The sequence below is a fragment of the Chanodichthys erythropterus genome, chromosome 15 (assembly GCF_024489055.1).
Source record: "Chanodichthys erythropterus isolate Z2021 chromosome 15, ASM2448905v1, whole genome shotgun sequence".
Taxonomy (NCBI): Eukaryota; Metazoa; Chordata; class Actinopteri; order Cypriniformes; family Xenocyprididae; genus Chanodichthys; species Chanodichthys erythropterus.
Window position 1 is genome coordinate 27,079,782 of NC_090235.1, and position 14,982 is coordinate 27,094,763.

General features: G+C 36.3%; 1 protein-coding gene across 1 annotated transcript; it reads left to right on the forward strand.

Annotated features, from left to right (window-relative positions):
- The first annotated feature begins 4,121 nt into the window (after positions 1–4,121).
- scin (scinderin) lies at positions 4,122–13,803 on the forward strand. The gene is made up of 16 exons (XM_067410947.1): positions 4,122–4,368; positions 6,212–6,366; positions 6,861–7,022; positions 9,362–9,511; positions 9,709–9,801; positions 9,895–10,027; positions 10,110–10,198; positions 10,560–10,775; positions 11,253–11,389; positions 11,485–11,575; positions 11,732–11,902; positions 12,248–12,425; positions 12,541–12,662; positions 12,858–12,935; positions 13,086–13,146; positions 13,401–13,803. The coding sequence occupies exons 1-16, from the start codon at positions 4,176–4,178 to the stop codon at positions 13,571–13,573; spliced, it is 2,202 nt and encodes a 733-aa protein (XP_067267048.1). The 5' UTR covers positions 4,122–4,175; the 3' UTR covers positions 13,574–13,803.
- The last annotated feature ends 1,179 nt before the right edge of the window (positions 13,804–14,982 follow it).

Below are 14,982 nucleotides of genomic sequence, written 5' to 3' on the forward strand. Positions count from 1 at the left end.
GATTGAGAACAAAGACCATGGCTGTCTGGCCCTTCTGGCTTCCCATACCCCCATATCTGTCGGGCTGATCGGAGATAGTTCTTTATATATTTGATGATGTCAGCCTCAGACGATTCTGGATTTGACTGCTGTACAGCACCTATATGAAGATGGAACAACTTGTATCACTCATTTTAAGACATTATACACTATAGCATTAATTACAAGATTTTCAGCCACCATCACTCATACTAACATACTGTAGCAATCCACAAAATAATTAAAGCTCTCTAAAAAAGCATGGATAACCACCTAGATCAGTAATCCTCACTATTTCTTCCAAGTAAGCCACACCAGCAGGACAAAGTCAACAAGCAAGTCGCCACAATAAAAAACACGCATGGAAATACACATCTGCCTAGTACAATATCCAATGCATTTAGCCACTGCCATTCTTATAATACAAAACTGTTAAGGTGTATGAGTTGCTTTAAAGGTGGGGTAAGTAGATTTTCAAAAACGCTGTTGGACATTGCTGATATCCATTCACTGATGTTCAATTGCCGTTGAAAAAAAAAACATCAAATTGATGTCAATTTGATGTCCACACACTGATGTCCAGTTGATGTCAAAAAAAATCTATCAAATTGATGTCAATTTTTTGACATCACTTTGACGTCCACACACTGATGTCCGATTGACATTGAAAAAAAAATGTCAAATTGATGTCAAAACTTGACATCAATTTGACATCCACACACTGATGTCCAATTGATGTTGAAAAAAACCCCCATCAAATTGACGTAAATTTGACGTCCACACACTGATGTCCAACTGATGTTGAAAAAAACCATCAAATTGACGTCAATTTTTTGATATCAATTTGACGTCCACACACTGATGTCCAATTGATGTCGAAAAAACCCCCCATCAAATTGATGTACATTTTTTGACATCACTTTGACGTCCACACACTGATGTCCAATTGATGTTGACAAAAAACATGAAATTGACATAAATTTGAAGTTCACACACTGATATCCAATTGATGTTGAAAAAAACCACATCAAATTGACGTCAATTTGATGTCCACACACTGATGTCCAACTGATGTTGAAAAAAAAACCCCATCAAACTGACGTCAATTTTTTGATGTCAATTTGACGTCCACACACTGATGTCCAATTGATGTCGAAAAAACCCCTCATCAAATTGACATCAAAAAATTGACATCCATTTGACGTTTGAGTAACTTTGAAACTACATGTCAACTTTTTCTACTTGACTTGAACCCTAACCCTAAACCTAACTAAACAGTCTACTAATTCTCTAATAAGAGATACTTGACATGTAGTCGCAAAGTTACTTAGTAGAATGTCTAAAGTGGCCTATCGAAATAAAGTGTAACCCATTTTTTAAATAATATTTTGCACTTGTTTGGATTAATCATCAAGCATGACTGTTTTGAACCCTGGTTTGAAGGGTAGAGGCACATGCATCTCTGATTTACTGCAATGTGAGATACACATAGAGCTGAATACATGCTCTGGAGGAAATATAACATCACTGTGACACTGCATTCAGCATTCAGTTTTTTTTAACTTCACTGTGTGCAACGCTGCAAGAGAGTAAAGAAGATTCTGTCATGTGTGAAGAAGCAAAAGCTGATTACATTTAGTTTTTTTGCTATAAGTGTGAATGCAACTGTCACTGTGAAAGGTGAGAAATGTGGTTCTTAAAGACACAAGAACCACGATACTCTCAGAAATCTTTGGCACATGACAATGGAATATATAATGCATATGAATCCTATTTCTGTGAGAAAAATGTTTTTATGGGTAATGCACTGACATTGTGGCCATGTGACATTTTTGTATATAAGCAATAAGGTACGAGAAGCTGCAACCCCTTCAGCTATGACTTATTCATGATACAGCACTAGCCTCGAGTACCTTATTGCTTTTATGAAACGATTACCACACAATACAAATATTAAAGCCAAAAATATGTAACAATGCAACTTTCATAAAGTAAACTTTCACCCTATGCCTTACTTCCGCCAGAAAAATAGTCCTTGACCGCGAACAGCAACAGAAGTTACATTATTACGTCATTAGATGGCGGCAAAGACTGTCTTTATGAGTGTGTCAGTCAGTAACAAAGACTTTTAAAAAAAGAATAAATTGTTGCGAACACTGAACAAGATGCAACTGACAAATGCTTTGACTAGTGCTGTCAGTCATGGGAAAACCCTTTAACTGTTAAAAGGACAAGATAATACATCGGACATTTAAACTGATTTTTTATTATGTACATAGGACTGACCTGAAGGAAAATGCTAAATCTGAATGCGGGTAATAAATTCGCTCACTCTATCTCTTTCTCACAATACTTTTCTACATAATACAGTAAGCTTCAATGAACAATATCAATTGAAAACATACAGTTTACGTTGCTAAGAGTGGTTGCTAAGGGTGTTGTGTAGTGATACACAGAATCGTAGTTGTGTTTTATCGTGAATAACACACAGCTATCGACCAATCAGAATCAAGGACCGGAACTAACCATTTTATAAAAGCTGATATACAGAAAACAACACACTTTTTGTTATTATTTATTTATTACTTTTAAATTGAATTACTTTTTATTTTACTTTTAGTGAATTTATTTTATTTTATCTATTACTAAAATAAAAAAAATATGGTTTCCCCTTTTAAAGTAATTAAATTCCATACATTTGTATAGTAAATATTAAATATCAAAAAAGTATATTTAGTCTTTTTTCATTCTATAAATGTATTTTTTTTTTAAATAAATGTATTATTATAAATGCTTTAAGCTGTGCACTTGGGTTGAGTGATAACTTTGTTACCATCATGTTTTCCCCTTTTAAGTAATAAACTATTCCATAAATGTAAAAAAAATAAAAAACGGTCAATCCCTTTGCCATTAATTTGCATAGCAAACATGATCACTGAAAAGGGGATGTTTGTAAAAAATGTCAACATTATCCTGTTCCTCCGAATTATTAGTTCAACAAGCAAACTTCTGAAGGTTTGCTCTGATAGGTTTGGTCTACAAAGGGTTTCTTCTTTTTACATCTCATATTCACTTCTCTGTGCATAATGTAGGTTGACATGACAAGTCAAGTCTGTTTACTCTGAATTTAAATACTATAGATAGTTGTGGTTGCTTTGTTGGCATAAGTTTAAGCAATTACTTGCCAAGGACTAGAAGGTAACTCATTGGAAATTAAAGGTTAATTTCTCAGGATCCTCTTTGAAGTTAGCGACTGTATATGACAGCTACACCCTTGACTTCCTGAAAGATGTTGAACTACCAAATAAATTAGTTTCTTTTTTAGTCACATGGTGTAAAAATGTAAATTAAGTAACTGTTTTTTTTTTCTTATTTAGAGTGAAATCTTTCATATCAGATTGCCATCCTTTTTTTTTTCAGTGGTTTTTATACATTTTCTACCTAACCTAATTAAACCTCAACCTCATCCATCCTGTTGAACTACATCTTTCAGCTGCAGCTTTTGCAGATTTTCCACCTAATTTATGATAAATCTCCAATATTGATGCAAAATAAGTTGACATTGTGACTCATAGTAATAATTTTGTAGAAATGTACATATGTGCACAGCATTAGTCATGAGACTAATTGTGGTTGGCAGAAATTCGATTAAAATGTGCATGCATATAAAAAAAAGTCTCCCAATGCATCTCTTGATCAGACACTAAACAGGCTCTTTATATCAAACCTTTGGAGGGTGTCCAATGTCTTGGAAGTCCTTTGCAATATTTACTATTCCAAATGGTAGACACTTAAGTGAGAAATGTAGAAATAAATGTGCTGTGAATGTAAATAAATAAATGTCATTTCAACTATATTTTGCCTCCTCTTATGGCAACAATCAGTGTCTTTTAACATCAATTTTAGATAGCACTTTTCATTTAAAGTTGACTGATGTGGCTTTATAACGTGAGCAAAAGAAGAAAAAACATTATTTGATTTCTCTTTTTTACACAGCACTTCTCTCTCTGCATGTTTAACTACTTCATGTTTCTGAACACGCCCACTTAAATGTATCAGTAAAGACATCTGCACACTGCTGTTATTGATTCAGTGCAGTCAGGCCACAGAAGTACACTGTCTGCCTCTCAGCTCATTTGCGCACACCTCTCTCAGACATGGGGCTTCACCACAAAGAGTTCGAGCGTGCTGGCAAAAATGCCGGTCTTCAGATATGGAGAATTGAAAAGATGGAACTGGCCCCTGTGCCTGACAACTTACATGGGAACTTCTACATTGGTGATGCATACCTGGTGCTCCACACTGTCAAACAGAGGGACTCGTGTTTCTATGATCTGCATTACTGGCTGGGTAAGCAGCAGTTGTTCTGTACTTTAGAGAAGTGCTTAAATGTATTGAATCAACTATATTATATTATATTATATTATATTATATTATGTTATGTTATGTTATGTTATGTTATGTTATGTTATGTTATGTTATATTATATATTCTTTACTCAAAAGTGCATGTGACTGCAATTAAATAGTACAATGACTAATCTCTGCACCTTAACTACCTCAGTACCTTGACTAATCTAGTACCTTAAACATTCAAGAGGGTATCAGGTCAAAGTTATATTCACAAACTTTTGTCCAGATCTGTATAAATGATGATTATTTGAGAAAAAAGAAACTGCAAAATCTCAGTTACTACATAAAAGGTTGAGGAAAGATGACAGAAAATGAGCTGAAATGATACACAAATGAGCATATTGTAAATACACCAAATGATAGCCTGAGCAAAGTATATGGCCCCTATAAAACTAAGCTTTCGTAATATAAAGGTTGTAAAGTTCATTCTCAGAAGCGGGCACTGGGTCTCCTGGTTTTTATACTGGACTTTCATCAATGCACCTACTCTATGAAGAGCATGTTTTTAATTTATGTATTAAAATTCAATTTGATATTTTGAGGTCAAAAGTGTCAGGGTCATACAACAGAAAGAAGCCTCATTCACAGAATTTTTAAGTAGTTTGGCATTATCTTTAAATATACATTTTTACGATTTATTGATTTATTTACTGCTTGTTAAAATCATGTGGTCAAGGCAACATGCAGAAACATGCAGGGGAAAAAATGATGTCATAAAGAGGACCCCTGCAGTCCCTTATGTCAAGGTGTCATGGGTGAAGGTGAATAAATCTCTAAATATGTTTTATAATTTTACCTTTTATGACAAGATTAAAATGTCATGTGATGCAACTTCCTGGAAATGATTGATATTTAATTCATGATATGTGTTGTGGTGAAGCCTCAGGCATAGATATGCACGCCCCGGTTGCTTCAAAAAGCTGTGTCACTGTTATTTCAAAAAACAAACTTCTGTGTTCAAGTTGCAAAAGAGTAGAAAACACAGGAAGAACATGTAGAAAATGAAATAATGAGTATAGTTTATGTATTTTACTCTGACAGAGTCTACAAGAGAAATATAATGTTAAAGTTCTGTTAAAGGGTTAGTTGACCAAAAAATGAATGTTTAATGTCACCAGTTTTCTCACAGAAGATTACAGAAATTTAGAAGCCATTTAGTTGCCAGAAACCATGTTCACTTGATACAGCTTCCTTTCTTTGCTAAGTGAAAGCACTTTCTTTACTCCATTAGATGTTTCAGAGATGTCAATATCACTGTGATGTTTTGGCCTTGAGTGACTGTAACCACACACACACACACACACACACACACACACACACACACACACACACACACACACACACACACACACACACACACACACACAAAACAGCCTCCATTATGAGTCATTAACCACTTCCAATGTAAATGGATTCCTTAATGATGTTTCTGCCTATCATGTCTTTGTTGCCAAGTCATTTACCCTAAAAGAGCTTGCCGCAAATGGGCAGCATCGCATAGAAAGACACAACACATCTGTGGTCACAAGCAACAGCTACTACAGTAGGCTTTAAGGTGTAAAAATTGAATAAACACTTTGGGTATCAGTTGTCGTCAAGTGTGAAAACAAAAACAAACAGCTCTTTCTAGTTTAGCACTGCAATGCTCATGCCTCTGAGGAGCAGAAAGTGTAAAAGAATAAAAGAAAAACTATCACTTAAATATTAACCTGAATAAAAATAATAGTCCACAGAAGTAGGTGTGGATGAAGTCCCTCTATACTTTCTCTCTCTCTCTCTAGGTAAAGACTGCACACAAGATGAAAGTGCAGCAGCGGCCATCTTTACCATTCAGATGGATGACTACCTGGGAGGCAAACCAGTCCAGTACCGTGAACTCCAGGGTTTTGAGTCCAACCACTTTACCAGCTATTTTAAAGGCGGGATCACGTATAAGGTTTGAGACAGTTTATGTCCCTTCTGTTCCTGCTCTCACAACACTTTTATTTTAGTTTTAGTGACTCCCAACAGTGTACTGTTCTTCATTTTACTTCAAGTCTGCCTTATGTTAAACACAAAGCTGCTGTTTAAACTGATGGAAAGGCTGACAATTGCTGCAGTATTTATTTGCAAATTGAGAAAATGTTTCCTAGACTTCACAGTGCAAATCTAGGATTAGTTGTTTTGTTTACAATTTGGGTGAGGTAAAATCTACTACTCAAATACCTTCCTACTTAGGACCTTCTGTTTTTCAAAAGCCCAAACTTCCATGATGGTCTGAGGGGGTGTTGTGTTATAGCATGTGTTTGGGGACATTCAACCCCTCAGTGTTGCATTTGGCCTCAGACTGAAAATAATTCATGGGTTTAAAAACGGAAAGTGTTTAAAAATGGAAAAACAAGAAGAAGGAGCTGAGGAAAAATGAGAAAAAATATTTTCTTACCTCCTCAGACCGGAGGTGTGGCATCAGGATTTCATCACGTGGTCACCAATGATCTTACTGCCCGTCGACTCTTCCACATCAAGGGCAGACGCACAGTCCGGGCCACAGAAGTGCCTCTCGACTGGGCCAGCTTCAACAATGGCGACTGCTTCATAGCTGATCTGGGAGCGGTAAGACCTGTTGCATCAATAAATGGCTGCATTAGATAATTTTTTTTTTTTTTAATTAAGAAAAAAAAGTGACGTGTAGCCAAGTATGGGTAATGAGAGTGGAAGAGATTGATGTTCATTCACTCATTTCCTGCCAGTAAAGAGATTCAAACCCACGACCTTTGGCTTACAAGTCCAACTCTCTAGTCCGACTCTCTATTTCATTGAAACATCCATGGAATTATTTAGCAAAAATGTCCACACTGTGATTTCGATAAACAGCAAAAGAACTGCTGCTTATCCTGAGTTAGGATAACCCGAATAGAATACCTACAGAAATGGCATGTATTACACTTTCTTTTTTCATAGACAATAACTGGCTGGTTCACTTGTGCAGTGTGTATTTAATATCCTCTCTGTATGCACTTTGGGTGGGTTATATAATTGGACTGCTGTCAAATTACTTTGACTGTCAACATACTGTGTAGAACAAATGTTATTAAAGCACAAGGGATTGAACCATGCCTCACTCCAAACAACAGATGCATCCATTAAGCATCTAACAGGCCCTTGCTGACCATGCATTGCATGTAATAGTTTACAGGAAGATTAAATGTGATAATACCATTTGACTAAATGATCGGACAGCACACTTAGTGTTCCACTCTCTCAAATCTCTAATAATGGAAATTAAAGACCAGTCACAAACAAACAGCACAGACACATCCTGACTGATGCCATTCCACAATGACTATATGGTGGTATTTTCCAGTGGTGTAAAAGTATAGATATCTTGCCAGAAAATGACTTTGGTAGAAGTTAAAGTTGCTGTTTAGAATGTTACTTGAGTAAAAGTTTTAAAGTATGTGATATTTTTTGTACTTAAGTATTGAAAGTAAAAGTACAAGTAAATGTAAAATACAAAAGGAGCAAAAAAATGTTAAAAATTGTTCTATACACAGTTTGAGCAGCAAGATTGTGTTCAGTTTTAACTCTCTTACATTTTGTTTCTTTAAATTGGCTAAAGGTTTATTGTAATTTTTATACATAAAAAATACTAATATATTAATTATACATTGATGATTCGTTCATGTTAATTTATAGTGCATTATAACTAATGCAAGAGACAACTTTAAAATGTTAAAATGTAAATAATGAAATTAAAAATGAACAATACTTTTATTAACCTTATTTAATGTTACAAATGTACTGTTATTGTAAAATGTTACTATTTCATATAAATCCAAACAGTCATGCTTAAAAATTACCATCTTTACACACAAAGGCATAGCATGGGTCTATTATATATATATACTTTCACGCATTATTTGGCTCTATTTTAGAAAAATTTATGATTATCTAATCAAAATATGTGTTACAGTGCCGATAAAAACTGAAATTGAATAGGCTACATTTCTGATTTGTTAAGATCGCTGTATGAGAATACAGTTTAAATATGCAACTTCGCCGGATAATGAATGCATAACAGCGAACAAATAGTTATAAACTAATGCAAATGAATGGTAACAATCATGGCATACAGTTGTTTTTTTTGTTTTTTTTGTCACATTGTTTTAACCGCTTGAGGTTACTACTAATGCCTCGACGACAAACATACTGTTCTCCACTAATGCAGCATCTAGTCAACAAAGTAATTACTTTATAGTGATATGAAAACACGTACTGTAGTGTACATTGTATACCATACCGTTTTGTTGTCCGACGTTTTAAATCGTTTTGAAGTGACCCGCTCTGTGCAGCGCGCAGCCTCACATCACGTGTCAAAAGAAACCATACGAGGCATCAGTGATAGTTTTTATTTCGCCTCTAGAGGCCGCTCACGTAATGTCTCAATCTATGCTCGTAATGACAGCGCACTCTTCTCAGCCGCTCCAGCAATGGACGCAACCCGGAAAATTAAATCAACCGCGGTTGTGCGAGCACTTGTTTGCACATGCTTGCTTGCAGTCTGTGTTCTTCCGACTTTATTTTGTAGTAAGTAACGAAAATGCTTTGGGAAAATGTATCGGAGTAAAAGTATATAATTTATTTAGGAAATGTAGTGGAGTAAAAGTAAAAGTTGACAGAAATATAAAAACTCAAGTAAAGTACAGATTCTCCCAAAAAATACTTAAGTACTGTAACGAAGTATTATTACTTCGTTACATTACACCACTGGTATTTTCAAAGGTATAGAGGCAACTCGGAAATATTATTTCCTAAGAAAGCTCATGTGTCACTGACAAAATTACCAAGAAAGAAATAGATTTTTGAGATTGATGCCCTCCTAGGAAGTCTGCTAGTGATTTGTCTTTACGTGTAACAAGATCTCCAAAAATTGATCAGATTTCTGAAACTAGGTAATCTACCAATGGTGTGGGTCTAAGTGCAACAAGTTTGAGCGCCTCAAAGCTGCACAGGTGGCTACTGGCATCCGGGACAATGAAAGGAATGGAAGGGCCAAGCTGGTGGTAGTAGAGGAAGGACATGAGCCTGCAGAAATGATAAAGGTATCAAATAAAATTGTCAAATCAAACATCTTAAGTTTATCTGATTTTGCATGCAACAGATTCTTAAGCATCTGGTAGAACTTGCTTTTTTTTTTTTTTTTTTTTTTAACAGTTAAACTGATGTTTGCAATAGGCAGAATGATATCTGGTTTTGCTGGAAAGTTTGACATTTTATAACTTGGTTTTGCACATCAAAGGTTCTTGGTATGAAGCCTGAAATTCCTGAAGGTGATGATAATGAGGATGCAGTTGCTGACATGTCTAACAGGAAAATTGCCAAACTTTACATGGTAAACAAGTCAATAAGTTCATTTCATCTATATGCAAATTCAATAGACGGGAACGCCAACAGGTTATTACTTAAATACCATTGTGCTTTACAGGTATCAGATGCAACAGGAAAAATGCAAGTGACACTTGTGTCAGAAGAGAATCCGTTTAACCAAAGTGACCTGTTGTCTGAGGAATGCTTCATTCTGGACCATGGAAAAAGCAAAATGATCTTTGTGTGGAAAGGTATCTGTAAACTGAAGTCATTAAACAAAGGAGTTGTGTGACATTCACTACTTAAAATGGTGCCTTATTTTTGATGATCTAGGCCGCAACGCAAATCCAAGTGAGAGAAAGGAAGCCATGAAAACAGCTGAGGGTTTCATTAAGCAGATGGGATATCCCGAAAACACCCAGGTTTAGAAACATTAAATATGTGTTTATGTTTTGCTGCATTATCATTTATTAACTTGAATGAGTGAATCACTCATGGATGTAGCAACATTGTCAGAAAAAAATATGCAAAAATTTTACTTTTACTAAGGGTTCAACAGTTTCTCACTGGGGCAGTGCCCTCAAAGGGACATCTTTGTACTTTTTTTACTGATATTAACTGTTTAGGGGTTTATAATGTACAGAGTTGCCCATTTAAGGGTACTGCCACAGTAACAAACTGTGCAAGCCTATCAGTAAAATTTTTGCGCATTTTGTTTTCTTCAGACAGGGAACAAGTAAATTAATCTTTGAGTCATCCAGGTCTTTTCTTCCTTGAACACAGATCCAGGTCCTTCCAGAGGGTGGAGAGACACCCATCTTTAAGCAGTTCTTCAAAATCTGGAAAGATAAGGACCAGGCTGAGGGTCTAGGCAGAGTCTTTGTCACTGAGCGGATTGCCAAGATTCAACAATCCAAGTTTGATGCTTCAAAGCTGCACGAGTCTCATCAAATGGCTGCTCAGTACAACATGGTTGATGACGGCACTGGAAAAACCCAGGTCACTATTTGCATACAAGAGATCAGAGATTGTATACATGAAATTGTGCTTGTGTTGCTTGCAGATAAGCACATTACTGTCAAAATGACACTCAAAATGAAATTTGAAGCTAAAATTATGATATGGTGCTGAACAACTTTTGCATTCAAAAGGTGCAGTTACACTTATTGCTTTTCAGCGAATTTTCACAGACGAGATGTTGATAGGAATCCATGCGATCTGGAATTTTGCATGAGAGCAAAAGATTTCCCCACACAAATTTTGTAACGGGTTCATGCAGATTTGTTGTGTTGACCAGCAGAAAGTTGCTTGGTTTGAAAGTGTGTGAGCTGTGCTTCATATATTGCTACACTACTGACAATAGACCTTTGCACAACAATCACAGATTGTTCTCTATTATCAAAGAAAATAATCTGATCAAATCCAGCCCCTCTAAAATATGAATATGGATATTCTTAATCTTGTGTTGTTTCACAGATTTGGAGAGTGGAGTGTGGTAAAAGCGCAAGCGACACCAAGGTTCCTGTAGACCCAGAGACATATGGCCAGTTCTATGGAGGGGACTGCTATATCATTTTATATACTTACACCAAGGGAGAAATCATTTACACTTGGTAAGCCCCGTAGAAGTGGATAGTTTCCGGAGGGGGAGTCAAATCATGCACAAAAAGAATCAGATAGGCTTATCGCTCTATGCTTTCACCCTCAGGCAAGGTTCCAGCAGCACAATAGATGAACTGACAGCTTCAGCCTTTCTCACAGTTGAACTGGACCGTTCGCTGGGAGGACATGCCGTTCAGGTGAGGGGAATTTGAATTTTATCTACTCATTTATTGACTGTAATTAGGGCTGAATTATGGACTTGATGACTGGGGCCCTAATGATTTACATCCATGACTAAACATGACTAGCCCAATGTTGTTATCTTATAATGGTTCGATTCCATGTTCATCCAGGTGCGAGTGACTCAAGGAAAGGAACCACCTCATTTGCTGAGTCTCTTCAAAGATAAGCCTCTGATCGTGTATAAGAATGGGACTTCTAGAAAGGGAGGACAGGCACCCGCACCTCCAACCCGCCTCTTTCAAGTGCGCAAGAACCTGGGCACCATTACACGAATTTGTGAGGTGAGTCCTGGTCTCTGGTGAAGCCAGAAACATGGGTTTGGTCACATGAAAGATCCAGCTAAATCAAGTTTCTTGTGCATGGTTTCCATGTCTAACCTGATCATTTATAGTCAGTAGATGGTCCAAGTTGGTTTAGGTGGTTGATTTAGTAGACCACCATGTGGTGGAGCTGAAATTGACATTCTAGACTATATAGGTCACTCTGGTTAGCACTGGCAGATCTTCTAGGCCAAGATGGTGGAGATCTGCTTGATTTATCACAACAGTTTTGACTATCTTTGGTTAGAATGACCTATTTTTAATTTAGATAAGAACTTTGAGTTTGCTGGTTTGTGGTCTAAACAGGTAGATGCTAAAGCATCAAGTTTGAACACCAATGATGCCTACCTGCTGAAGTTACCTCAGGGGGATGGATACATATGGAAGGGGAAGGGGGCCACCGAGGAAGAGGAACGAGGGGCAAAGTATATGAGTGAGAATCTGAAGTGCAAAACCATAGCAGTTACTGAAGGAAACGAGCCTGGTACGGCCTATATATAACAGATTCAAATCAAACTCTTCATATTCTTTACTCAAACATTGAGTGGAATTAAGTTCTACATTTATTTTTATACTTATTGCTCATTTTCCATTTAAAGAGGACTTCTGGAAGGCTCTAGGTGGAAAGACAGAGTATCAGAAATCTGAGATGTTGGAAAGTAAAACTATAACACATCCTCCCAGACTGTTCGCCTGCTCCAACAAAAGCGGAAGGTTCATCGTGAGTATCCTAAACCTGATAAGAGAGAACCAAAGTCCAATTCAGTTTCACTTTAGACTATTGCTTTAAGTAGTAATTTTGCATGGAAGACATTGCAGAAAATAAAACGTTGACTTTTTGTGCTAACCTCTCAGATACCACTACATACAGGCAAAATATTGTTTGGCAACTAACTATTCATTTTTTTAACAACAGATTGAAGAAGTACCTGGTGAGTTTAACCAAGATGACCTGGCAGAGGATGATGTCATGTTACTGGATGTCTGGGATCAGGTTAGAGAGTTTTCTCTCTTTATGACGTTCTTCAAGATTATCTCTTAGATTCAAAGCAGTTGTTTCTGACAATCTTTAATATTCAAAGATATCTTCTGACGTTCATGGGTTAGCCTGTACATGTCTCTGACCCCTGATTTCATCTCTCAGGTGTTTGTGTGGATTGGAAAGGATGCCAATGAGGTGGAGAAAACTGAGTCTGTCAAATCTGGTGAGATCCGAAGGCACACCTTCCTAACACATTTTTCTAAATAATTTAAATATAAAACTGAAACCCCTTCAGGGCTTCAACAAGTTTAACTGCATACTTACCTGAACAGATGACATGATTCACACGATACAGCTTAAACATAAAATATTAAATCCAAAAATCATGTAAAATCAATATTTTGATTACGTCCTGTCTTTGTAAACTAATAAATATGGTAATTCAGCATTTTGAATGAGTATTTTGTACCTTTGCAGCAAAGACTTACATTGAGACAGACCCATCGGGACGGGACAAGGAGACATCTGTGGTGGTGGTAAAGCAGGGGCACGAGCCGCCCACCTTCACCGGCTGGTTCCTGGGGTGGGACGCCTCGCGATGGGAGAGTGACCTCATGGCAAGAGCAGTGAAATCACTGCAGGTTAACTGAGGACTGCAGTTCATTCCAGTCCTGAACTCAACAGAAAGATAAAACAGATTGTTTACTGAGGGAATTATTTTGGACTGTTCCTTTAATATCCTACTAAAAATATGCCACATGTCCAAGATATTAAGTTACCCAATACTCTTCAGAACATAAAGTGTATTTCTCTTAGAATTGTTTGCACAGATTTATATTTCTGCTCTGGACTTCTGTAAGCATGATTTGCAACTGTACAATTAAAGAATCAATACATTTATGAAAAATGCCTTTTCTTAGTCAATGCAGCTCACAAGAGCCCCCTAAAGACAAAAGACCACCAATGCACACAAAAATACAGTGGAAGTACTATGGTCAAGTGATGGTATAAGAAAATAATAACATGGTATAATAAAAATAAAAACACTTAAAAGCACCACAATACTAAAATTCATGTACCAAATGAATTTCCATGCATCAGCATCGTCATGGTACTACTATGATACATGTAGGCTACATATAAACACACTGATTTAAGAAATACATATAAAAGTAAGGGATAAAGTTCATCACTCCCAATGGATCTTTACTGTAAATAATATTTACTTTATTTGGTAGTATTTGATCTTAGTAGGATGCAAAGCTGTAAAATTATTTTTTAAACCAGTCTGGGCAGGCTGACAGGAATCTTTAACCCATATGTGCCCAAATTAGTCTGAATGGTGTCATGCATATAGTCGTGTTAATAGTGTCCTATGTGAACATGTTCTGCATTTATTTTCCCCAGGGTTTTTTTTCTTTTTTCTTTAAAAATCGTATTTGAATGTGTGGCAACTATAGTTGCTGGTGGGCAAATATGTTGTATTCACCCCTTCAAAGTAAAATTTGAATAGGAGGAGAACATTTGGCAAAATAACTGCTTTCAACAGATCAATCGTTATTCATAAATTTATTATGTATAAAAGTCGAAGAATATTCGATGTGAACCCAAAAAAGCTGCATCATGCTTATAATGTCTTGAATATGAAAACACAACAAACAACAAATCCATTTGTCTTAAAGTGGTGGAACATAGTGCAGAACAAAGTGCAGCCATTGAGTTGCCCCAACAGGGCTTTGTGAATCAAAAAGTTAAATGAAAATAAATAAATAAAAATAAATAGAATGAAGAAAATATTACATCTACATGTGACCCTGGACCACAAAACCAGTCATAAGTCACACAGGTGTATTTGTAGCCAACAATACATTGTATGGGTCAAAATTATCATAAAGATCATGTTCCATGAAGATATTTTGTAAATTTCCTACCATAAATATATAAAGCAATTATTTTTGTGAGTGGATATGCATTGTTAAAGACTTAATTTGGACAACTTTAAAGGTGATTTTCACAATATTTAGATGTTTTTTGCACCCTCAGATTTTCAAATAGTTGG

What these genes read in the sequence shown, in the direction of transcription:
- scin (XM_067410947.1), top strand. Translation starts at nt 4,176, where the DNA reads ATGGGGCTTCACCACAAAGAGTTCGAGCGTGCTGGCAAAAATGCCGGT. An exon ending in AATGATCTTTGTGTGGAAAG is followed by an intron (nt 10,028 to 10,109) that starts GTATCTGTAAAC and finishes TTGATGATCTAG; the next exon opens with GCCGCAACGCAAATCCAAGT. An exon ending in ACAAAAGCGGAAGGTTCATC is followed by an intron (nt 12,663 to 12,857) that starts GTGAGTATCCTA and finishes TTTTAACAACAG; the next exon opens with ATTGAAGAAGTACCTGGTGA.